We start from the raw sequence: 24,027 nt of genomic DNA, 5'->3' as shown, positions 1-24,027 counted from the left end.
GTCCAATGACAGCTGAATATTTAACTAGAGACAGACCTGTACTACTAGACTGTATTCCAGTCGTCTTCTTTTTTTAATGATCTTTTTTCATTTGATTATGCAAACAAAGTTGTTCTTTCCAGAACTCTGCATTTCATTGCAATTTCTTATCCTTACAATGTGCTGATTGGTTTGTAGAGTTTGTATTTTATTTTTCCTCCAAAAATTAAAAATAGTAAATCTCCATTCTCTAAACTTTTAATACTGTTTTCTTAAGAGTCTCCCTTCCAATTTTTGCATTGTTCAATTAGTGAGTTTATGTAGTGTAAGAAAGCAAGGCATGTTTTTCTGGTGTCTTACTCCATTTTTTTACCTACTGCCATCATTCAGAATTATGTAGTACATTTTTACCAGTTGAAGTAGTAAGATTTCTACCTTTTCAAATGAAGGTGGATCAGACAATGTACATACAAAACTAAGAGCTTACTTAATGTGTTCTTGACTGTAAAATACATTTATTGTGTGTTTTGATTTTGAGTGTTGTAAAATCTAGGTAAGTGCAGTGCAAGTACTGTCTCTCACCAGGTTAGACTTTTTTGAAAAAACTGCTTAAACCCAGTGTTTTAATAATTTCCTAAACCAAATGTTTTGGTTTTTAATAGGCACATATCCTTTTGTGACTTCATCAAACTGCACAGTTGGAGGTGTGTGCACAGGACTGGGCATGCCGCCGCAGAACGTCGGGGAAGTGTACGGGGTGGTGAAAGCCTACACAACCAGGGTTGGAATTGGTGCCTTTCCTACAGAACAGGATAATGTGAGTATTGCAGCCTCAGGTGTGATCTGATGGGTGAAATATCTTGGTTGTGTCTTGTCTGAGCTTTATTAAGTCAGTGTTAGCAATGGTTAAGTGCCGGTATGTAAGTGACAATGTGTTTACATGTCTCAATCTTCTGATTCTAGACTGAGCTTTACAGGACTGCCAAACATGATTGCAACTTTCTTAGATATTGCTGTGGAATAGAAGGTTAGAGCAGGAACAAATTTTGCAGTTTGCCTAAAAATTGTTCTCTTGAATTAGAAAGAACATTTTGTATTGCTGTCTTCATCCAAGTGGACAGCATTGTGAAAAACTGGGGAAAGGACTTTAAAGGTAATTTACAATGTAAATTGTAATTTGTGTATTGTAAAATGTTAAGTAAAGACCTGCATCATGTGTTGCAAATCAAAGAAACCCACATGCTGATGTGTCTTACTCTTTGTTAGGAAATTGGAGAATTGCTGCAACAGAGAGGCAAAGAGTTTGGTGTTACCACTGGTAGGAAGAGAAGATGTGGCTGGCTGGACCTTGTCTCACTCCGATATGTCTATATGATTAATGGATTTACTGCGTGAGTTGTTTGCAGACTTTGTTGGCAGCTTGACAGAAAAAATCATGAAATGCTGTAGATTACTGTAAATTGTGCATATACTAGTTAGTAACATTTGCACTGTTAATATTGCTGTGTTGATTGTTTTGATATTTTGATAAATTAGCTGTTCCTCGTTTTTCCTATCATGAAGTATTTTTACGTTTGATATTTTTATAGATGTAGATTTTTCTGTCCTTTCTTTATGGAGAGTTCTTCTGTTAGTTTGTCTTCAAAATAACATAGATGGGAAACCATTAGTATCTCTAGTAGTATGTGTAAGTATTAAAAATACAGATATGTCTTTGGGATGTTAATCAAAATGAAAGATGGGTGCCTGAAACAAACTGGTATAAAATTTCTAGCAGATCAAATAGTGTAAATACATATTTTATTTAAATACTTCTGTTTTTCTTGTTCTTTGTGGGTTTTGTTTTAAATAAGTTGTAGCCAGGTATTTGTAGAGACAGTGTTAAATTATTTTTTGTCTTCACTGTAGGACAGGAACATTTGGAGAGGACAGGAGCAGACACCAACAGGCATTATGCAATGAAATGGTCATCTTAAATGGCTATACCTTAGATGGTTTGGTATCTTGGCAGCACCCTCACCAATTAAAATTGTAACACTTAAAGCCATAGACAAATGCATTCAATTGGAGAAGGCCTGTTCTTTGATTTTTTTTTGGGCATCTTCATGTAGTACTAGATTGAAGGATGCAAGAAAAACTGTGTTTATCCTTTTTTGTTGCCGTTGTCTTGTTTCAGAGATTGTTTTTGGTTTGGGGTGGCTTTTTTAAGTCAGACCAGCTAACAGATTAGTCCCATATGAGATATTTTCTTAAAGAAATAAAAGTAGTTGCAGGAGTCAATTTTGTTTGATTTTTTTAACAATGTGATAAGATTCAAGGGTTTTTGAACTTGTTTAACCAGAGTAATGTTTCTTTATAGATTGGCACTTACCAAATTGGACATCTTGGATGTATTTCCAGAAATCAAAGTTGGTGTTGCATACAAACTAGATGGTGACAGCATACCTCATTTTCCTGGTAAGACTTCTTATTTAAAAAATTTAGATTTTGGTGAAATGTAATGTGGTTCTTTTGAATGCATTTGGCTTCTACTTGTAAAACTTAAAAGAGCAATATCTTACTTCAGCATCAAGCTATTAAAGTCTTCCAGATGCACCAGACATATCTTTTACCATACCAGTGCCTGCCCCTAAAAGATACCTGTACCAAATACTGAATTTTGTCTACTAGAAAGATTCAAACAGCTGTGCTACTTGTCCTTTTTATTTTATACAGCCTGCATCACCTTCAAGCTAAATTGGAAGTTTGTTTCATACTCTAAACTGTTATCTTGTTCCACTACTGTATTGATGCCCATTGTTAGCAGGCCAGCTCTTCATTTAAGCATGCAATGACCCCCATAAAAGAACTGGTTCTGTTGAAAAGCCAAGTTTTTCTTTCCTTCTGTTACGTTTCTGACAGTTCACTTCCCTTTAATGATTCATGGAACAGCCAAAAACCTACAAAAGCTACACAGTGTAAAAGAGGGACAAGGGGTGGGGCAAGAAACTGGCAATTAGTTTAGGTGAAAGCAAGACTATTTTCTAATGCATGACCAATGTACATTAGCGTAGCATAATAGAAGCTGTAGTTCCTGAGGAGGACAGTGATTGTTTTTACTTGAAGAGTGTACCTACATTTTAAAATATTCAAATATCACAAGCCAGTGTTTTTGTAGATAATGTGTCATGTTCTGTTTGTGATAGTTAGGCATACTGCAGAAAAAAAGGAAGAACATAAAACAGTACTAAAGATTGGGCTTTTTGATTTTCATTATGTGCACATATATGCCTGTTTTCATTCTAATTGGTACTTGAGCATTAGAGGCTGGTCACAGGTTACAATTTTTCATGGGATATCATCATCATCAGAGAACTTCTTGTGGGTGAGGAGATCAACTATAATAATTGGATACAACTCACAGCAGGATTTATGTAGTACAAAGATGTAATTATGTGTAAAGGAATAAATGATGATGTGCCCCTAGTCCTTGAAAAGAGCAATATCTGTTAAGAGTAATTCATTAGGAATTAAACAAATTCTTTTGTTTCTCTGTGTGCTTGTGGGAGTTTTCGAACTGATTTGCTGTCCAGAATCTTCAAACAAAAGTGTCACTTCCAGTCTGAATGCATGCTGAATGACTTTGATTCAGGAAATGTAGTACTCGTCTTGCATTAAACCAGGGAATGCTTTTCCCCTTTTAAGACTCAGATATTACCTGATTGGTACTCATATCAAAACATTAGGGACATTTGTGTTTACCTGAAGTGGCCTTTGAACCATAATGGAGGTTGCATGTTTGAATTGGGAACTACTCAGTAAATGCTTTTGCTGTAGCCTGTCGTGCTCAAGCCAAGAAAATCTTTTTCTGGCAGTCCATCCTTAAAGATGACATAAGCAGGTGGCCATGTTGTACAGTACTAAGATGTCAGTAATTTGTGGGGTTTTTTTCATTCATTGTCTGTCTCAGGGCTAGAATCTTTTTAGATACAACTCTTGAGGGAGCAGACTTTGTTCCCTGTATACCCCTAGGTAACAGCTGACCTTTGGTCATAGGAGCACAATATGGCTCTCATGCCTCTATTTTGCTTTACTGTATGAACAATTAAGAATTCTGGTAGAACTTTAGTAGAAGCTGTTGACATGCTGTCTTCCTTAAAGCGTCAGGAAGGAGTTTGAGCTGAGCTTCTGGTAAGCGGGAAGATGCTGTCTCTCACAGTGCCTCTATGTTCCACACTTCTCCTTGCTATACTCCTCAACATTTGGCAGCATTTTCAGCACACATGCTGCAGTTAACCCCTGCCCCTGGCATAAAAAACAAAAGGTAACTTTATTCCCACTTTGTGTTTTGCAGACCATTAGACTGTTTCTGATGTCTGCATTTCTGCATGCTGTGTGCTTGTATAATTTTTTTTTTTTTTTCCCAAACGTGCCACTGACATTGAAATTTAATTTAGAAGAAAACTAGTCTGGGAAGCTCTCACTGGCAGACTTTTTCTTTCTCTCTCCCCTTCCTACCCTCCCACTGTCTTGGAGATGTTCATGATTTACCCTTCTTGTGAAATGACTGTCTCTAAATTAAAATCACACACAGTACCCACCATCTCAGGAAAAGCATGCCATGTTTCATATTTTGTTCCTTTTTCCACCTGGATTGGAGAATCGTACAAGTCTCACTCAGAGTTTTTTTAACTTAGCTTTCTGTGTGCATTTCATAATTGCCTCTTAAGCAAGAACCTAAAATGTCTTGTGAATTTATGGCGGCCTTCAGTTGGTGTTACTAAGGCTGTAGTCTTTTGCTGGCCAGTGGTAGGAGTTTATGGAAGACAGAATTTCCTTCTAGCTTTGAGCCAGTCAGTTAAAAAAGAATGTGAGAGCTATTGTCTGGTTCTCTAATGCCTCCTGTCCGAGTTCAGACATCAGTTGATTTCAGGACAGAGGGACATAACTTCTAGCTTAGGAGGTTTGAAAACACAGATGCTTAGGAAAATTGGTAGATTACTTTGGCCAAGCTTTACTTTCATGCTTGGTTTTTTGTTTGTTTTTTTGTTTGTTTTTGTTTTGTTTTGGTTTTTTTCTCTTACACTTTTTCCCTGGCCATTTGCTGTAGGTTAAAGAGCTGGCACACTACACACTATTCTGGATATACCTTTGGTCTGATCTACATGACTGTTTTCATGTTCAGTTTCTGGAAATTGCTGGAGGATCTTCCTCTTACAAAGGTTCCAAGGTTCCAAATCTGAGACATTTTTTCTGAGTTGGAAGTAGCGTCACACACCACTCTTCAAATTATGATATCATTGTATTTGCTCTGTCTATTGTATAGTTAAGTAGTTAAGGAATATTCTGGAAACCCTAAAACCCACTGAGGGGAAAGCTCAGTGAAAAGCTGAGAGAAATCTAGATGGTGACTAGATCTGGTACTACACTGAGCTCAGTTTGTGGCTTGTCTTTACCATACATCATCTTGATCACACCTGCTGGGACAAAATTAAAGTGTGATTTGAAACATCAAGTGATGCATTTCCTTCTTTTTCTTCTCTCTTAGGGGAAGGTAAGGAATACAGGCTAATGGAAGATTGTAGTCAATATTAGACTGTTCAATACCAAATGCTTTCAGCTATCTCCCTCTGACCTCAGCAAAGAGGCTTCAAAGGCCTGTGGACATCCAAGATGAGGTGTTCATTCACTCTGCCTCTTCAGAAAGAGGGAGGCTAGGAACTATCTGCACTGCCTGGAGATTACTTTGTGGTTGTGCACTTTGAGTGCCTCTGTTCTGTTGTACAGATACCTGCACAGCAGACAACACCTCAGTTGTTACTTCTGACAGTAAAGTGCTTATCCTTGGCTTCTGCTACCAGACATCCTTAATGTGCCTGTCTGTTCTCATTGCCATGAGTATTGGTTCAGGATTTCTTTAACCTGGGAACACCTGTGTCCAAAACTTTGCACAATTCTCTGCCATTATAGATTTTAAAGACAGCAGAGCAGTCTTCTTTCAGCCTTTCTCAAAATGCCTAGTCCATTAAGGCTGTCCTTACAGCACTGCCGCTGTTGAACTGTTGTTTGCATCAGGACAAATCGTTCAGTGTGCTGAGCTTGAGTTTGTTGGCTGCACACATGCTGGAGGGGGATTAGCATGTGGTTTTGTATTTGCACCTCCACTGTACCTCTTGCACCTCAAACCCTTTCCCAGGCTGACTAGCTGTCCTGGCAGGAGTGACTTGAACTGAGACACAGAGCCTACCTAAATTAATTACTATGCCCTCTTCCTCAAGAAGGCAAGAAGGAATGCCTGACTCCTCCCATTTTTAAATCAATATCTTTTGATCATTTTCAGACTTAAGCCCTTTGTTTTGCTGTCCTGTGTCATTCCAAGACTTAATGTTCAGATAATTACTGGAGTGATTCAGTTCCAGAACAGTATGCTTAGCATGTTTTTCATAACTAAAAATCATCACAGGATTCACAGTTAAAGGACAACATTGCAGCAAGTTACTAAATGAAGGACAAAATACTGCTTCTCTTCTGAGAAGTAGTGGGAACAGTTACTGTTCATGCATTCTGTGGGACTCCACACTGGTTGATAAATTCATTGCAGGTATGGGGCAAAGGGTCTGTGGGTATCTGAGGTCTGTTAATTCTTAACTACATCTTACGATTGTTTAGTAAAAGGTACACTCCCATGCCATTTTAAAATATGTTTTAGCTGCTTGATACTTACAAGCTGGTTTCACAATTCCCTTATGAAGAGGGATCTGGTTCTCAGTATTTGTTCAGGAAAAAAAAGAACATTTTGGGGAATTATTTCCCTGAAAAGTTGTTTTCTGAACTGAAAAGATTGTGGTTTCAGCAAAATATATGCATGTGACTGAGCACTGGAATTCCTTAAAGTCTTGAGTCCTGATATTTACTGGACGTTTTTTCCCTTATGCTTATATTAACAAAATCCCCAACACTTTAGTGGCTGCAGTGCTTGTATGAGCAAACCTCTTTGTGTAAGAGGTAACACCTCATTAGTGTCTCATGGTGGAGAATATCCATGGACATAAAATTTTTGTGTCTGCTTCTCAGCCAGCCACGAAGTCTTAAACAAAGTAGAGGTTCAGTATAAGACACTCCCAGGATGGGTTACAGACATATCAAATGCCAGGACGTTTGATGATCTGCCTGTGAATGCACAAAACTACGTTCGTTTTATAGAAACGGAGTTGGGTGTTCCTGGTGAGTAGAACAGATTTTCTTCTTCTTGTCTGGGTTATTCCTCCTCCATGAAACCTGTTTGGTATTTTGTATTAATGAAGACTCAAAATACTGAAAACTAGATTCTAACTGCTTATTGTGATGTATCTGGTGCCACTGGTGATTATGGTATTACTACTTTTTATTTAGTTGTTGAACTCACAATTTTCAGAAGTTTTAATATACATTCCTTCTCTGGGTTACACTATAGTTGTTGTTCAGTTAAGTTTTTTTTTTCATAACTTGTTCAAGTGTCTTTTAGACTGATGATAATTGGGGTTTAGTTTTGCTATGATCATTAAGTCAGTGGCACTATGGGTTATTAATTAGTATGATGAATTATATATGAAAGTATATATATATGTATAAATATATATAAGTATTATGAGAGTATATATTGAGAATTCAATTATATATGAGAGTGTATATATATGTTCCTGACCTGCTAAATTTCTCCATGCTCCCTAATAAAGGTGATCCTGTGGTTTCATCCAAAGCTGGGAGTTAGGAGATATGCAAATTTTTACTTATCTGATAGTTTGTAACTATCCTTTATCTTATAATCTGTGAAAATGATTAATTTATTATGACAGTTTCAAGAATACCTGCTTTTTGAAGTTGTCAGTGTATTCTTTGAGAACAACAGACAAAGTTATCATTTCTTAGTGTGTGAATAGTATATGCTGTGTTTTTCTTCAAAATGTGGTGCTTAAGAAGATGAGTTTGTATCTTAAGATACACTCTTGCCTTGTATTACTTACAACAGAAGTTTGCTTTTTCTCTCCTGCAGTTAAATGGATTGGAGTAGGGAAATCCAGGGAATCAATGATCCAGCTGTTTTAAAGATTTCAGATGCATGGAAGAAAGCACACTCCTCAAAAGACTGCTCATTCTTAAATGCATTAGTAGCACGCAAAGCAAAGATGTTGGAAAGATAGATTTTTGCATGGGAAGAAATGCTAGAGTTGATACCCCCAGATCAATTGCTACTCCTGAAAGAGACTCTTAACACGAATCTGTATCAATTCCTGTTCAACTGCAGTTACCAGGACACTTCTCATTGTTGTTCAAGGTGCCATCAAATTTTTTTTCTTTACCTACTATTTACTTCATAATGTAATTCCTGTTTGCAAGTCTAAGGTAGCATTGCTTTCATGACTGTTTGTCTTTGTTATCCTCTCTCTGCTTTTGGCGGTGTTACTTCCCTGAAATTTTAGACAGTAAAAATAATGCAGTTTTGCACAAATAGTTTTACATCCTCATTATTTGTATTCCTAAAGCTGTTGTATTCTTAATGACTGGTCTTGTGAGTGATTAAAGACGGGGAGTCTGATTTTATAATGCTATAAATGCTGTCTAAATTATTGTGTGATCTCTTTTTTAAAAGAAGATGTGATGCCAAGTTGTTATGAATGTCCAGGTTTTTTTAGCTGTATAACACAGGAAACTTGCTCTTTGTAACTCACAGAGGATACTCAAGTGTTTACCAGGAAGTGTGCCCAGAAAGTTAGAAAACTGATATTGTAAAAAAGTTCATTTGAAATTATTAAAGAACCATTCTGATTTTGAGTTAAATGTTTTATAATGTTACTCTTTCTTTTGCTGGCATTTTAAACTCTGTGCTTCTCCACTTCCAAGGCGCATATCTTAAACTCTTCTCCTAATTATATGAGGTTATATTTATATTTTGTGAGAAGTCTAACATTTTGATGCCCTTTTAAATTCCTTTCTTCAGAGTCAATTGAAGATCCATCTCTGGAGGATTGCCAAGGTGCAGACACTTCTGTATTTATAAGTTGAAGATGCTGTAGAAATAACATTTAATGTATTCCATGTATTTGCTTTGGGTGTGGGGTAAATAACAAGTGTTCACCTCAAGACATCTGACATATTTTGGATGGGAAATGTGGAAATGTTCCAGAAGTATTTAAATTTATAACCATTATTATCTATTCCAAAGAATCTGATTTCTTTTTGCAACAACCCAGTATTATATTTTCCCTTTGCAGATTACTGAGAATGTCTGTTTTTACACACTGTGCTGTGGTTTTCATGTGCTTCTTTTTAACTTCAAATAAAATTTACTTTGTTTCCTAACGCCAAGTTTGTATCAGGGTGGGGCAGCAGTTTTAGATTTAGTTTAGTAGATTTTGGCTGCATATAAGAAAGAATATGTGACTGAATATAAGGAAATTCTAATGCAAAATAAAAGATACGAGGCCTTTTTGTTTGTCTTGTGTTACCACATGTTACCTGAAATGGAATAATTTGTTGGACTGTGCTGCTGCTGAGGTGGTTAGCACAATTTTTATATTCTAAATTGACACAATATAAAATTGCTTGTTGTAAGAGGAGAGACAGGAGGTTTGAAGGATAAAACTACTGGTTTTTAAGGAGCGTTTTTTGTTGAATTTCTTGCATATGACAGAGCAGTTACTGAGGTCAGTATTTTACTTGCATAATGTGAGGAAAGAGTTGGATATCACAGAATGCTGGAAAATAGGCAAATACAGTGAGAAACCTTTGTATCAGCATTGCATGTAAAGATCATTCTCGTCAGCATTAAAAAGCAAGCTGATCTTGCTTTTAATTTTTTTTTTTTTTCCTGGAGAAGATGAAGCTCTAGTTTTGCTGTCAGTCTTGCAGTCCAGGAGAGAGTCATACCATCCCTTCCTAGCTAAAGGACATCTTGAATCGAAAATGTTTTCCTAGTTCCCAGATGGAGAGAAGGAGGGCGGCTAGAACTGTGAAATGTAAATTCCAGTGTTTATTTAGAAGGAAAAAAAGTTAATCTTTTCTAGGCAATAGAGGGAATTGATGTTGCAATGTGAACAATAGGTAATAATTACTTGTTGTTCCCTTATAGCTGTAGGAGGCACCAAGGTGATTTGTGCTGTCAGTGAAGCTACCAGCCAAAGACTGTGGGCCTAGCTGGTTCAAGAAGCGAATAAATAAATAAATGAGGGCATGTTTCCTGCTACAGTCAGTGAATAAATAAAACACATCCATGGAGCTGTGTTTCACTTATGCCAAGCAGAGACCTTCAAGGTTTCAGTTTTTTCACTGTTGTAACCCCACTGTACAAACTACCATTGCTTTTCAGTGGAGGAATTCATATTCCCAGATGCAGCAGTATTTCTGAGCAATACAGCAGTAGTCAAAAATGATGCAAAGTATTTGTGCAGTATTTTGAAAGAAACAAAACAGAATTGCCTTGGATGCAATATTGATTTTTATTCTTTTGCATCTTTTAAATTCAGCTGAAGATTTTTCTTTGAGTCTTCCATTCAAGGGCAGGCCTGGAAAGCTGAGAACATTCTCCTACCAATACTTGTCCAGGATATATGTGGTCTAGGATCTGTTGGTGTGTATTTACTCCCATGACCTGGAACAAAGAATTTCTCAGTTTCAGGTGGTTAAACTTGGCATCTGTAAAGTATTTTATGTTGTCCCTGCATGCTAGTTTTGCCTAAGTTTTTCTGGTTGAATTCTTAGACTGGTGCACACTTTCCTTGTGTCAAAGAATGGTTACACCCTACCAAATTTTCCCCTCCTCCAGTGCTACCTTTTCTCCCCCTTATTTCTCTTGTACAGATGGAGAAATAGATGGGATGTTATCACCAAACTGAGTGTGGTGGGAACAAATACTGTAAATTACAGGGATTTTTTTCAAACCTCATGTTCACAAGAAGGAAGAAGAGAACAGCAGCCTAATACTTTACTTTCAGCTCTGTGTCCAGTAGGGGCAAAGGTAAATGGCTTTGAAGACATGCATATTTTTTAGCTCTAGATAAAATTCTGTGTTCTGCCTCCCCACTGTTTCATTAGTCAAGAAAGGAATCGAACTCATTCTCAAAGGAATTGCCCCACTTATTGGCAAAAGGCTTTTTGTTGTCTGTCACAGGCTAGTAGTAAGCTGTGGTAAAAAGAAAAACCTTCATACTTTGACAGCATCTATTTCTGGGGCTCTTTCTCTGTGCTTTCTCTCTGAAGGCTCTTCATTCGCTGCCATGTAAGGGGAGAGGATGGCAGCATAGGATGGTAGTTGAAATTGATTCTCCTCCAAGTGTCCCCTCCTGCTAATGGGATGTTTACAGGAGGCACAGATACCTGTTAGACTAGACAAGGCTGATGACAGACAAGGTATTTTGATCTCACTCTGTTCTTGCTGCCACTGAAATATTTATGAGGCTCAATCTCCCAGGCTTGTGCTGTACTGCAGCATTAATAGCCCTTATGTCCCTACAGATTAGTGAGCCTCCTTTACTAACTAAATAAGGGAAAGTGAGGGATACTTCTGCTGCTTAGCCTTTCCATTTGTGTTCCACATGTAATTGGGTTTTGAAATGCAGGTAACGGACAAAAGCCTCAGATGAAGGGGCAGATGTGATGTTGATGTCATGGTACTTTTGTCTACCATCACCCTGGAAATCTGCTTTCTGATAAAAGATGATAGCTCCTTTTGCTGTCACAGCCAGCTCTCTTACTAAAACATAATCAAAGGTGTGACTGGTTTAGAAAAAGTCAAGGGAAAAATAGCTGGGAAGGAAAGACAATGCAATCAGGTGAGTTTTTTTTCTCCTGCCCATACTGTTAGTAGTGTCTGAAACAGTGAAACTTAAAAAACCTGGTGGTACAGTAATCAACACACTTACTTTTGGTGTTTGGCAGCTTTACACACTGAAGGTAAGGTATAGACTGCTATGCATGACTGTGTACACACAGATGATGTATTATTGACTTAAAATTTTACACCATTTTTTGTTGATCAGAGTGTAACAACTCATTTGACATGACATTTTAAAAATACTTTGCAATATACACATTCAAATATCTTCTATTCAGCTTCAGACAGAAAACACTGTGTTAAATCCCAGTGTCCTTCCCTGCCACTTTGGAACCACTAGTCAACAATGTCAAAGCAATTTTCTTATACTCCACTAGATTTTTTCACTGATTAATCTATTTGTGCGTGCATCCAGGTACTTTTTAGCTGTTTTGATGAATACTGCTGAAATTATCAATAGTGTATTTGAGTACCTATTCTTAGATAACAATTGCCCAAGTACAGATGGTTTTCCTTGTCTTGTTCCCTGGTTGACAGTTATTGTCTGGTGGTTACAGAAGGTCTGGTTCTTACAGAAGGAACTGGGGTACCTGAGTGTTGGTAGTTGGCTCTTTTTTCCAGAACATGAAATGACTATTCACTTTTTTTCCCTGCATGCAACTTAGGACTAGCTTGTTAATAGTGAAGCACACCTCCCTAGTTCATCTTCTGTGTCACTCTGACAGGAAAACCAGCATGGATCACTCAGTTGTGTTGAGAAAAGAGCAAGTCAATTGTTGCTTTGAATGAAGCGTGATTGTACCAGTCACTGGTGGTCTTTTCCTGAGAGTCGAGTTGTCAGAGTCAGGATGGAAGAGCTTTTCACCCTTGTAGTTTACTACAGAGCCAGTTGCAGTTTACCAAAAGGTCTGGGCAAAAAGCATAAATCATTCTGTAATCTCATGCTGACATATGGTATGTAAATACCATGATCCACCCAAAGGGTGGCCAGAATTATAAATGTACTCTCTAATCTCCTGCTGAAATGAGCACTCAGTATAATGCAGCTGTAATCTAATAGATATTAACAGCCTGAGAATGTACACTAAGACCTTAATAATTCAGTATTGTTCAATTGGCTCCATCTGACTTGTAATTAGCCTGATAAGGGTTGTGCCTTCTGCAGTCAAGCAACTGACTGCATTATCAGTTCAGTATCAAAAGAATTTTCAAAGCCTTGGCTACCCAATATAAATGGCCTACAACATTTTACTTCTTTTTTTCTCATCAAACAATTAAAAGTCAATGTGCAATACAACAAATTTTCATAGGGGAGAAGAAAAATCCTGATTTTTTACAGCAATTTCCATTCTGGATTCTCAAATAGATGATAAATTCAGGCCATTCAGCACTCCTGGTACAGCCAAAAACTTTTGAATGTAGCTTTGGTTTCCTCTGCCTGGGTTCTCCTGTTCCTTTTGTAGATCAAAGTAATAAAAAAACAAACTAGAAGTTGTTGCAACGTTGACCACAATAGGCATAAAAGGGGGAAGGCTTATTCCATGGGTCTCATGGGTTTACTTTGATGCACAAACTTACCCTGCAGCTCCTCTGGATGCATGTGACTTGTGGAGCCATCCTAGCTGCCCGTGACAGAAACCAGACATCCTTTCCAGGATGAACAGCTGAGCTGATGAAACAAGCAAATAGAGGATAGTGAAGTGAAGGTACAAGCAGCCGACTAGAGAGCAAGAAGCCCACCCAAGCTGTGGTGAAAGGTGATTTTTTTTTTTTTTTTTTAATAACAGTCATGGAAAAGAAATATTTTTGTCCCAGTACAGAATTTAAAAATGAGTAAGGGGACGACATTGATAACAAGGCAAAATCTTGCCTCTGTTGAAGAAAATGTGAGTTTATGCAGATTAATGCATTTTTTTTATATAAGAAATAAAAGCTGGGCAGACTTTTTTCTTTTTCCTCAAAAAAATACTACTCTGAAGTACTAAGAATCTTCATTGGATTTTTTAATGCAGCTAACTGACAGCCTGATCTGTGCACATACTGTGTGCTCTGTGGTTTAGGAGGCTGGTGGCAAGATTGGGGCAGAATCTGCTAAACTCCCTTAGCTTTTGCAGAGTGTAACATGCCAGATTCCTACAAGCATTGGTGTAAAATATTTGCATGTTTTGTTTGTTTGTGCTTTTGTTCAGGAGGTGCTGCTGAGTCTAAAATAATTTGCTTATGTGGCTTGAATGTATTAATCTCCATTTTGATAGCAAAATTCACCGTGGGATAGCATGCCTATTAGGAATCCCCCAGGAAGTAAAGAAGCAGTGTCTGCATGTAATAGTAAAGGTTCTACAAAAGGTTAAATTTTGCAGAGCTATGGGAGTTTCTAGAATGAGTTGCACGGTATTAGTGGCAGGTCTCCTGCAATAGAAACTACTGCAGGAACTAGTTGACTTACTTAAAGAGTGTTTTATTTCAGGACAAAAATGTGCTGTTCTGTGACTCAAGGTAAAATTTCTTCACAGACTGATTCATTATATCATGGTCTGATATGGTCTGCTTGTTTGTCACAATTAAGTAATAATTTATTCTACCTCCTGAGGAGTGAAATTTGGCTGCTGTGTGTAAAACACTGACTCACCAGTATTTTGAAAACAAAGTAGATGTTTTCTGTGTTTTGTTGCCCGTCAAAGTCAGTGAATTATGTTTTGGCTATTCCATGGCAGCTACTTCACTGGAGTGTGAATTAATATTGCAGCTCCAGGAGTTTGATGTTAAAATCGGTTCTCACCAGAGATCTTAAGTAGGAGTATTGTTTTGAATAGTATCATGACACAACCATCTTAGAAACTCCTTGAACATATCCACAGTTCATTTTTTCTTTCTGAAACTAAGACCACTGCATCTTCCACTTAGTTGCAGAGCACGATGTAAAAACTCCTTATCCAATCCAGTCTACAAAAGAATGTATTTTCATGCTTTAGATAATTTCAGTCAATCTTGGAAAATGTAGCTATACAACATACAAAAGTGACAACTCCAACACTCACACACAATATGAGCTGTTGAGAATCACTGTTATATTTACCAACATTTCCATATCCCTGTCAGCCAGTTCTGCACAACTGTTGTCCTCATCATAGTCAGCAGCACCAACAGAGATTCCTCTCCTCTCCCTAGCTCGTCCCCGGGGGTGATTCTTCTCCAGTTTTACCCTGGCGTGGCTTCAGCGGGAAGCATTCCTCATCCCTCATCTTTGGGAAGAGGGGGAGGTTGCATCTTCCTTCCTCCAGCTGGAGTCATGTATTCAGGTTGCCAGCCCAGCTACCTGAGAGGATGCCAGTAGTGACTGTGTCTACTATAGAATCTACAAGGTTTCTTCCAAACTTTGGGTTGCTTGCCTGTCTCCTCGTGTGCAATTCAAGGGCTCAGAATTTATCTTCCACCCTGGATATGCATCCAGAAATAGTTTTAAGATTGGCCATTAGAATGCTTGGGATACATCTTTCTCATGTAACTTTGCACATAGAACTTTAGTTACAAGTCTCAGGAGCTTTTCAAAGCTGCTGTATTAAAAATCCTCATCATGCTGTGAGCAAGAGTGGCTCCAATGTTAACAGACAGCCCTACTGGAGGAGAGGAACCTAAGGCAGAAGTTAAATACTTTGTGTAGGGACCTGCAGGGAGCATGTGCACTCAAGGGGAAGCAGTCGGTCCAAATGCTACAGCCACACAATTAAAATTGCAGGACCATCTGTAATCTATTTGTTGTGCTAAATAACAATAAACCACTAAAAAATGGCCCAGTTGTGGTTTTGAACTTTAAAGAACTTAACATGCTGAATAGGAATTCTTTTTCCAGGATGAAATCTCTACTGCTTTTGAGAACCAGGGAAGGCCACACCAGTAAAGTTTTTTCAGTAGGTGGTATTTTTGCTTACACACTGGGCAAAGACTGAAGACTGGGGCTGCAGCTTACCAGGTAAGGTGAGCCTACCTTTCCTGGTCCACGCAGTGAGGTTACAGGCTTAGATAAATTATGGAATGAAGATCAGAAAAGGCAAATCTTGCAGGTACAAACATGGATGCTGTCAGCTTGGGTTCCCTTTGCCTTGCTGAGCTGCTGGGAGCAAGACCCTCTGCCTGACTAGGCCTGGCTTTGTGATAGCTCCTCTTTTCCTTACTGCTTTTTGAGGGGCAGGGGGAGCAGCCTCACAGGTGTCAGCCTTGTGAGTGCATTTTGGGGTGCTGTTTGAGCCAGGTTACTACAATGCTGCACTTTACTGTATTCACAACAAAATGGAGTGGTGTCTTGGGGGACTAAGACAGGAGAGAGGATCTGTCAGCAAACCACTTGGAAACTTGTGCCCCTGCACACCTGAGCCACCATCCTGAGTGCTGCTGCACTTTGCTAAATTAGACTGTAGTACCTGCTGGTCCTCAGGTTGCATTCTCCTCAAGTTACTCCTAGATCTGAGTGTAGGAACACCTCCTAACTGGTGAAGTTTAAAGAAAGGCAAAGGGTGAGAAAATAAAAAAAGATCTGACATGGGAGAGAGCCCACGGTTGGGTCTTAAAGGGTAAATATTTTTCTGATGTCTTACTGGACATACTCTGCAGGGCATCTTACTAGCTGTAGACAGAAAGTAAAGCTTTCTTTAACCTTTCTGGAATTAGAAGCATAGGTGTAATTTGAGTCTGGATTTTTTTATGCACCCTTCTGTCATACGAGCTATGACCTACATCTCAGCGCTGGAATAAGGAGACCTCAGGAAACACAAGATGGGGCAGGGAAGAAGAAAAAAGGAAAAGCAAAGTGTCTTTGCTTTCTCCTGAGACACAGAGTCCTGGAGGCAGAGAGACCATGAGGTTCTGGGATAGGAGGAGGATTTCTGCCTTTAGTGACAGAGACCTAACCTCTTACCCTGAGACCTCATAGGCCTCTATGTTAATCTGCTCCAGTGTTTCACCCTTGGAGGGTTTCTCCTACCAGCCATTTAGATCTCTCCTCAGCAAGTTTAGGCTTTGCTGTTCTCTGGGCTGTTCGCTATGGATAGGGAGGACAGGTTATTGCCTTTTTTCCCTGCAGCACTCTTTTGAGTACTTGCTATGTCCCAGTTTTTTCCTCAGCCTAATCAATTCTCTGAGGCTCTGCTTGGAGGTCGCTTTTAGAGATGTCCAAGGCAGCATGTTTGGTTTATTTTTTTCTGTCCCTGGGGAGTTGGGATCTGAAAATGGTCACAGTTTGTTCACTGATGTTTGCATGTGAGTGTAAGGTATGGATGACATCAAGTATCTTGTATCAGGAAATCTAATTATGGATTGTGGTATGATGTTTTCCAGCTTTTCAATGTCATAGCTTTGCTGATTCATATTCTAGTCCATTTTGCATTTGCTATATTGATTTTTTTTTTTTTGCTTACACATAGAAACTTGCCCACAGCCGTAGTGCATTGAGGCCTGTTTTTCTCAGACCATTTCTCTAAATTTGTTAAAACCATTTGGAACTCTTACCCTGTTTTCTAATGTACTTTTAGCTCCTTTCAGCTTTGCATCACCTGCACATTTACTAAGGACGCTCTTTTTACCATTGCTGACTTCACTGATGAAAAATGTGAATTGTATGAAAACAGGACCCATTAATTGCTTGTCTGAAGGTGAATCACTTTCTAGGTGTGATTTGTTTGTTTGTTGCCTGACCAACTCTGCACCTACTCCAAAGCAGTTTCATCTAACCACATTCCTTTGTTGGCTTATGAAAACATCCTACAAGTCTGAATAGGTCACCATTTAAGCTGATACCAACAGCTTTGCCAATGCTGTCAAAAAAATATCCCAATCTTTGCTTTGTGGCTGCTGAGCCTTGTGCCAAACCAGTTTGCTTTGCTTATCTAAAGGTGGTGCTTGCTGCTTCCCATGAGGGGGAAGGTTGGGCTTGCCTGTTGGATGAAGAATTGGGAGGCAAATAGGCAAATAAACAATATTTTCATTAATTTCTAGCCAATGATAGCTAACTACTAAGTCTAGGATGATCTTAGATAATTGGCTGTAGTTAGATTATTTTTTCCTTTTTGTGTGCAAGCACTCTGAACATACTTGTTCAGTCAACCACACTGCATTAATTAATATGGATGACAGCTCTGTGTACTGAATCACTAAACAGAAATTCCAAAAGGGACATACATGTCATGGGCACCAGGCAGCCTCCAGAGCAGGAAGGAAAGGGCTCTCGTCACATTGACTCCGGGCTCTGGCCATTCCTGCGGGAGCACAGTTCAGCTCTCATCCAGAAACAGGTGATGATGGGCAGATTCAGCCGTGGCATTTAGCAGCCCTTCTGTCCTCCTGATATCTCCTTTCAGACAAAATCATAACAACGTGGTAATCCTGGTGCAGGTGGAGTCTTGTCCCTGCAAGAGCAGCGTGCCAGCTGTGGGGTGGCACAGGGTGTGAGAGCCAGAAACTACCAGGGACAGAGGGCTGGCTCTGGACTTGGCGAGGTAGGAGAACAATTCGCAAATTCAGCACAGTCAGTAAGGAAGGAAAATAGACACAGTAAATAAAGAAATAGGCAGAGGGGTTTTTTGTAGTCACTCTTGGGGGCAGAGTTGAAATTTAGAAGGTTGTGACAGTACTCGTAGTGACAGCCGTGGTCTGTGCCCAGCAGGAGGTGAGCGGGAGATTCCAGGAAACCAACTCATTTCCATTATCTTGTTCTTTCTTAAATAAAAAAAAAGAAAGAATTGAGAAAATTTGCCCATCCTGCCAACTTACCCGCCCTGCCCCTGAAGTTTCCCAGCACGGCGCTTGCCCTGGATGTCAGGCCCAGCATTTCCCTCCCCGCTGCCCCACGCAGGGGCAGTTCGCGGGCGGCTGCAGCCCCGGCAGAGCTGGGCCCCGCTGGCACCGGGGCCGGCGGACAAAGGGAGCAGCCGCATCTGAGCCCCGCCGAGCCTGCGTCTGCCGGAAGAAACCTAACAATTCTTATTTACCAAATTGACAAAATCCTATCATTGCAATTAAGGGGATATGTAATTAACTGTGTCTTAATTACAGCAGCTGCCACTTCATCTGAATGCAGCAATTTGCGGAGAAACCGGGGGAGATGCTTTAAATTCGTGTGTGTAAACAGCGGGAGCGCAAACAGAGCGGCGTGCGCGGCTCCCAGGGCCGCGGTGCCTGTCGTGGGGCACGGGCGAGGGCCGAGGCTCCCCGGCTGCCGGCCCGGCTGGGCCTGGCGGCCTCTGGAAATCCCTCGGGGGGCAGAGAGCTCCAGGCAGCCCTGTCGCAAACCCAGGCTTGCACCTCGAGCTGCAGGGCTGGGCCCGGCACCGCAAACCCTCCGGAAGGCTTTGAGGAAGGCTTTGAAGAGCCTCTCCTGACTCCCGGCCTCTGTGGGAGCAGCAGCCCCCGGTGCCTGTGCTGGGTGAGTTTCTCTTGGTCTCTCTTGCCGTGCACCTTCCTGGCTTCATCGCTGTGGGCCGGCCCGAGCCCCTCTGCCAGCCTGTGTCCCCTCTGTCCCCTCTGGCTGCTCAGCCGGGCTGACCCCATCCAGCTCCCGCAGGCCTGAGAGATGTTTTCAAGGCCTCTGCATCCTTTGCTCTGCAGCCTCCCGTGGCTTACATGGGTCAGTTCCTGGGAGCTCCTGTGGACTTCCCAGTGTGGCAGAGTTCTCCCTGCTGAGGTACCCAGAAGGTCAGGGTGTTTGTGGGCTCACTAGGGTCTCACAAAGCACTTGGGTTTTGCCACCTTTCCAGCCCACCTCAGTGGTTGCCAACTCCTGCTTCCTGCCTGTAACCAGAGCTTGGTGACTGGCTGTGCTGGCTTAGGGTGGGGAGCTGTGACAGAGTGGATGTGGTTTTGGACGTGGTTTTCCATATGTGGAGATGCAGCATGGATTTCCCTGCACTTCCCAGGAAAGAGCCACAGGTGCTCAGGAGGTCAGAAGAGGGTGGTGCCCTGCTGGGATTGCTTCCCAGCTCTGCCCCCCAGATATGACTGCTCCTGGAGATCAGGAGGAGAGGCCATGGTATCCCTCCATGCCTCAGTTTACTCCTGTCAGCACAGAGCACCTGTGTCTCAGGTATGGCTCACAAATACTGAGCTAAGCCCTGAAGCATTAATTGCTGAGCTGGAGCTTGAAAAGAGCCTTCCTTGCACACCCTCTCTGCCACTGCTAATAAACAGATTGATGTGACAAAGGCTGAGGGCTGCGCCTGCTCAAGTTGGCAGACATCACTGGGGCTTCATAACTCAGCTGCATTGATTTGTCCTGTATATTCCACATGTGAAACACAGCCTCTCTCTGTGTGCTGTCGAGACAGCACAGGAAGGACATCCTGCTTGGTGCTAGCAACATCCCTCTGCTTTCCTGAGTGAAACCTAAACTCTTTCCTTAGTGTTTCAGTAATGGGCATCATCACAGAGACTGGATTATTAATACATGCATCAAGAATTTGAAAACCCGGGATGACATCCTGTCACTGTTTAAATGAAGGCACAACCTCCATGGCTGCTGCTGGTGTAACCAGGATTTCACTGGCTGGTGCTACTCAGCTGTCACAAACTCTCTTCACATCGCTCTGGGGGCCTCTGCGTTGCAGTCAATGGCACTTGGAGAAAAACACAGTTAAACTTGTTAAAACTTGTCCATGTTAATCTCTTAAAAAGCCCTCAGTCATTTTAGATTTCCATGCTGAATCAGACTTCATGGAAACCTACTAATGTTTCTGTCTTCTATGGGATGGAGCACGCACACGGTGTTTTTGATACCAGTTACATTTGCATGGATACGCCACCTTTGTTTCATCAACCTTCATGTTTTGCTGTCCACCTTTGGAAAGGTAAAAGGATATTCTCACTCAGTTATTTCCTTGGGACTTGTCTGTGGTTGTGACTTGGGTACAGCCTTGGCAGGAGAACTTAAAAAAAAAGGAGAAAACAAAGCAGCCTTTCAATTTTTTTTTTTTTAACAAAGGTGGAGTGCCCAGGCAGGAGTGATGTAATTTTCACAGCTGTAGACAACTTCAGCTTTCACTGATGTATTTTGTGGGCTCCAGTATGGGTGCCAGCAGTCTGGCTTTTGGTAGCAGGATTTGGAAATGTCACCCAAAGGTTCCATTGTCATCCAAGTGACCTTAGCAATGATCACAAAAGTAATGCAGAAAACCAGACACCAGAAAAATATCTTTTCTCCATGTTCCCTGTTTGAAAGGTGCATGGTTTCATCCCACCCTGCTAACACTACCACCTTCATTAGATGCATAAAAACTGTCAGCACAGGCACCTACTGAAGGCTTCCCTCGAGCTTGCCAGAGGCTGAGTGAATTATGTTCACTCTCCCATGTGTAAACCTGGAGAGACAAACTTGTGACTGGTCACACTTAGGCACTTCATATTCGAGCACCAGTCACGCAGTTAAAAATCCTTTTTTTTAACATCAAGGTGTTTGTCAACAGTGAATGTCCCACACCCAGGAAGTGGCAACACTGGATCTGTGAAAGCCCTCTCTATCCCTGTCCCTGTTGTGTCAGTAGCTGAAATCCCTGGATCAGAGGGACTTGCTGGTTTTTGCTACTGCACCTGCCCCAACCCACACCATCTCTGCTCCCCAAAGGCTGGTCCCTCTCTGCAGGAGGCAGGCAGGGGCTGCTGGCTCTATCAAACCACAGAGTGTGAACAAAGGACTGTGAGGAACTGGAATGAGATCACCAAATCCATTTGATTTATTTGGGATTTGAGCCTAGGTCTTCTGGGTGAAAGTGAATGCATTAACCCACTGTGGGAGTTAATTCCTTGCCTAGTCATTATTCAGGCATCATTAAGGTATGCATTGTGCTGGAGGTCAAATCAGATTACTCTAAAGAATTTGGAATGGGAAAAATGCTGGGTTTTTTTCATCGGCCTAAGTGTTTGGTTATCTCAGTGTTTAGCAATTTATATTGTGCCTGTCACTGTGGCATGTCACTCTATAAACAGAGGGATGCTCCAAATCTCTTATTATTTTAATGGCATTAATGTTCTTCATCTGGGAAAAAAAAAAAAATTCCCTCTGGAAGATAACAAAGTGGTTTAACATAAACAGTGGCTCTGGGAAAACTGCTCTCCGAGGCTCACTCAGGCAGAACGTCCCAGAGCTGTGCAGTGGGACAGTCCCCCAGGCACACCTGGAGATGCTCCGGCTCCCCACTATTGCAGGAAGGGCGAAGGAGGGTGCCAGCCTGGCTCTGAGCCTCCCAGAGAGGAAGAGGAGCACCCTGTGTGGCTCTCAGCTCTCGTGCTTGAGCGTGGCTTTGGTGCAGAGCTCTCCTCGGGAGGTGTGAGGTGGGTGCCTCGCTCAGATCACACACTCTGGCACCGGGGAGGAGAAGCAGCACCCGGGCTGGAGCAGGAGTGCTCTTTTCTTGGCTATTCCTAAAGATACAGCTTGGATCTTTGATGCAGATATGCAATCCAGACATATGCTGCCCTTAGCCCAGAATGGAAAGATACTGGGAGAGTAGCTCCATCAGTGAGGCAGGAGCAAAGGAAGGGTGCAAGAAGTCAGCTCCCAGCCCAGAGAACCCTGTCTGGCTTTCTGTCTGTGGCAGCAAGGGGAAAGGACCCAGGAACTGGGAGCAACTTGAAAACCAGGTTGAACTAGTCTGTTACTGTAAAATAAGATGGTGGTCCCCTGGGACACACAGTGGCTGGGAAGGAAGTCTAAACATTGAGACTATTTTAGTGCTGAGAGACACAGGTCATAGTCTCGGTGTCTGGCACACTCCTGTGAGGAGGAGAGGAAGGGTGAGAGCACCAGCTGGCTGTATTGGGGATGGCAGGCAAAGGATTCTTCTAAGGCTGAAAGAGGCTTCCATAAATTTGTATCTGCAGGGCTTTTATTTAACCTTGTTTCGTGTGGAAACAAGGCCAAGACAATAATCCTGCTAGCTCCCTCCAGAGGAATCCCAAACTTTCTGCCCAGTTTGAGGAAGGTGATGTTCTCAAAGATGTTCAGTCCCTGCAGTTTGGTTCCTTTGTTGAATGGGTACCTGAGAAGAAAACAGACACCCAGACCTGCAGGACCTCAGGAGAAGCATTAGCAGGTGCCATGAAGGAAAGGAGATTTACAAGCCCTGAAGCAGCAGATACGTGCCTTCTGCAGCACAGAATGGAGAAATTGCTAAAGGGAGCACATTAAACACAAGGTAACCCAGGAGCAGGACAAGCAGTTGCAGATCCAACCTGCAGAATTTCATCTGCCCAGCAGCATTTATTTGTAACTAGTTTCAAACTGAATCTGAAATGCCCTCGAGTTTTTCCATCCAGTGACTGAAACACGTTTGTGTACTTTGAAATTGAGAGGATGGAGTTTAGGGGCCGTGAGGACATGTCCTGAACTGCACTGAATGGCAGTGCCCAGCCAGCATGGGAGAGCAGGATGCAAAGGGGTGCAAACCTGAAAGTGGGGCTGAAAATGTGTGAGGGGCTCAGAGAGGCTGAAAATCCTCTCCAGGCACTTCCAGTCCTGCTGGCTATGAATCAGATACAGAGGTGAAACAGCACATACCCAAAATGTCCAAAATGTCTTGTTTCCTGGCCAGTAGCACTGGGAGAAGAGTTCATTAAATGCCAGATGAGGATTCAAGCCATGCAATTCGTGTTTCAACCTAGCATGAAGGCTTGTTCATTAAAGGAGGGATACAAATTGCTGCCTTTGTTTCTAAATATCCTGGTGCAGGCCTTGACTTTGCCCTGCAGCAAGAGGTCCTGGAAGCACAGAGTAAGATCAGCTTGCTAAGGAGGAAATTACTTGGTGCATGGAGTCCCAGTGGTGAAAAGCACTTTGTGCTGTGTCAGGGATGGTCCTTCTCTAGCATGCTTTTGGATTTCACCCAAGGCAGATCTGTGCCCTCATTGGGAACAAGATCCATCTACCATCTGTGTATTTCTGTACATTGAAACATGGGGGACAGTTTTAGTGTCAGCCATTCAGGTAGTGGGGCAACCTGGAAAAATGCCCCTATGGCTGCTTTTACCTTCTCCCCCATATATGAGGAACCTGGACCAGTTCCTCATTGCCTACACCTTTACTGACCTAGTGGCCTTATACCTCCAGCACAACACTTGCAGGACAATGGCTGGAGCCTTCAGACGTAGCAACTTCTTCCTTGTGGCATGTGATGGCATCTGGCCTTCCTTAGGTACTGGGACAGGAGGCTTGTGAGCCAAGGCCCCTCTTTGGGGCAGGACCCCGACACACAAATTCCTGCTGATCAGCACAGCTTTGTTCT

General features: G+C 41.6%; 1 protein-coding gene across 1 annotated transcript in view; it reads left to right on the top strand.

Annotated features, from left to right (window-relative positions):
- Positions 1-8,775, top strand: part of ADSS2 (adenylosuccinate synthase 2) — a 36,734-nt gene extending 27,959 nt beyond the window's left edge. Inside the window, exons 9-13 of the mRNA XM_005489714.4 lie at positions 642-796; positions 1,246-1,370; positions 2,339-2,436; positions 7,033-7,182; positions 7,991-8,775. Coding sequence (XP_005489771.1) covers positions 642-796; positions 1,246-1,370; positions 2,339-2,436; positions 7,033-7,182; positions 7,991-8,043 — 581 coding nt within the window. The 3' untranslated portion in view covers positions 8,044-8,775. The remainder of the gene's footprint in view (positions 1-641; positions 797-1,245; positions 1,371-2,338; positions 2,437-7,032; positions 7,183-7,990) is intronic.
- Positions 8,776-24,027: the final 15,252 nt, after the last annotated feature.

The sequence above is a fragment of the Zonotrichia albicollis genome, chromosome 3 (genome assembly GCF_047830755.1).
Source record: "Zonotrichia albicollis isolate bZonAlb1 chromosome 3, bZonAlb1.hap1, whole genome shotgun sequence".
In the NCBI taxonomy this organism is placed as follows: Eukaryota; Metazoa; Chordata; class Aves; order Passeriformes; family Passerellidae; genus Zonotrichia; species Zonotrichia albicollis.
This window is presented reverse-complemented; position numbering and strand designations above follow the sequence as displayed.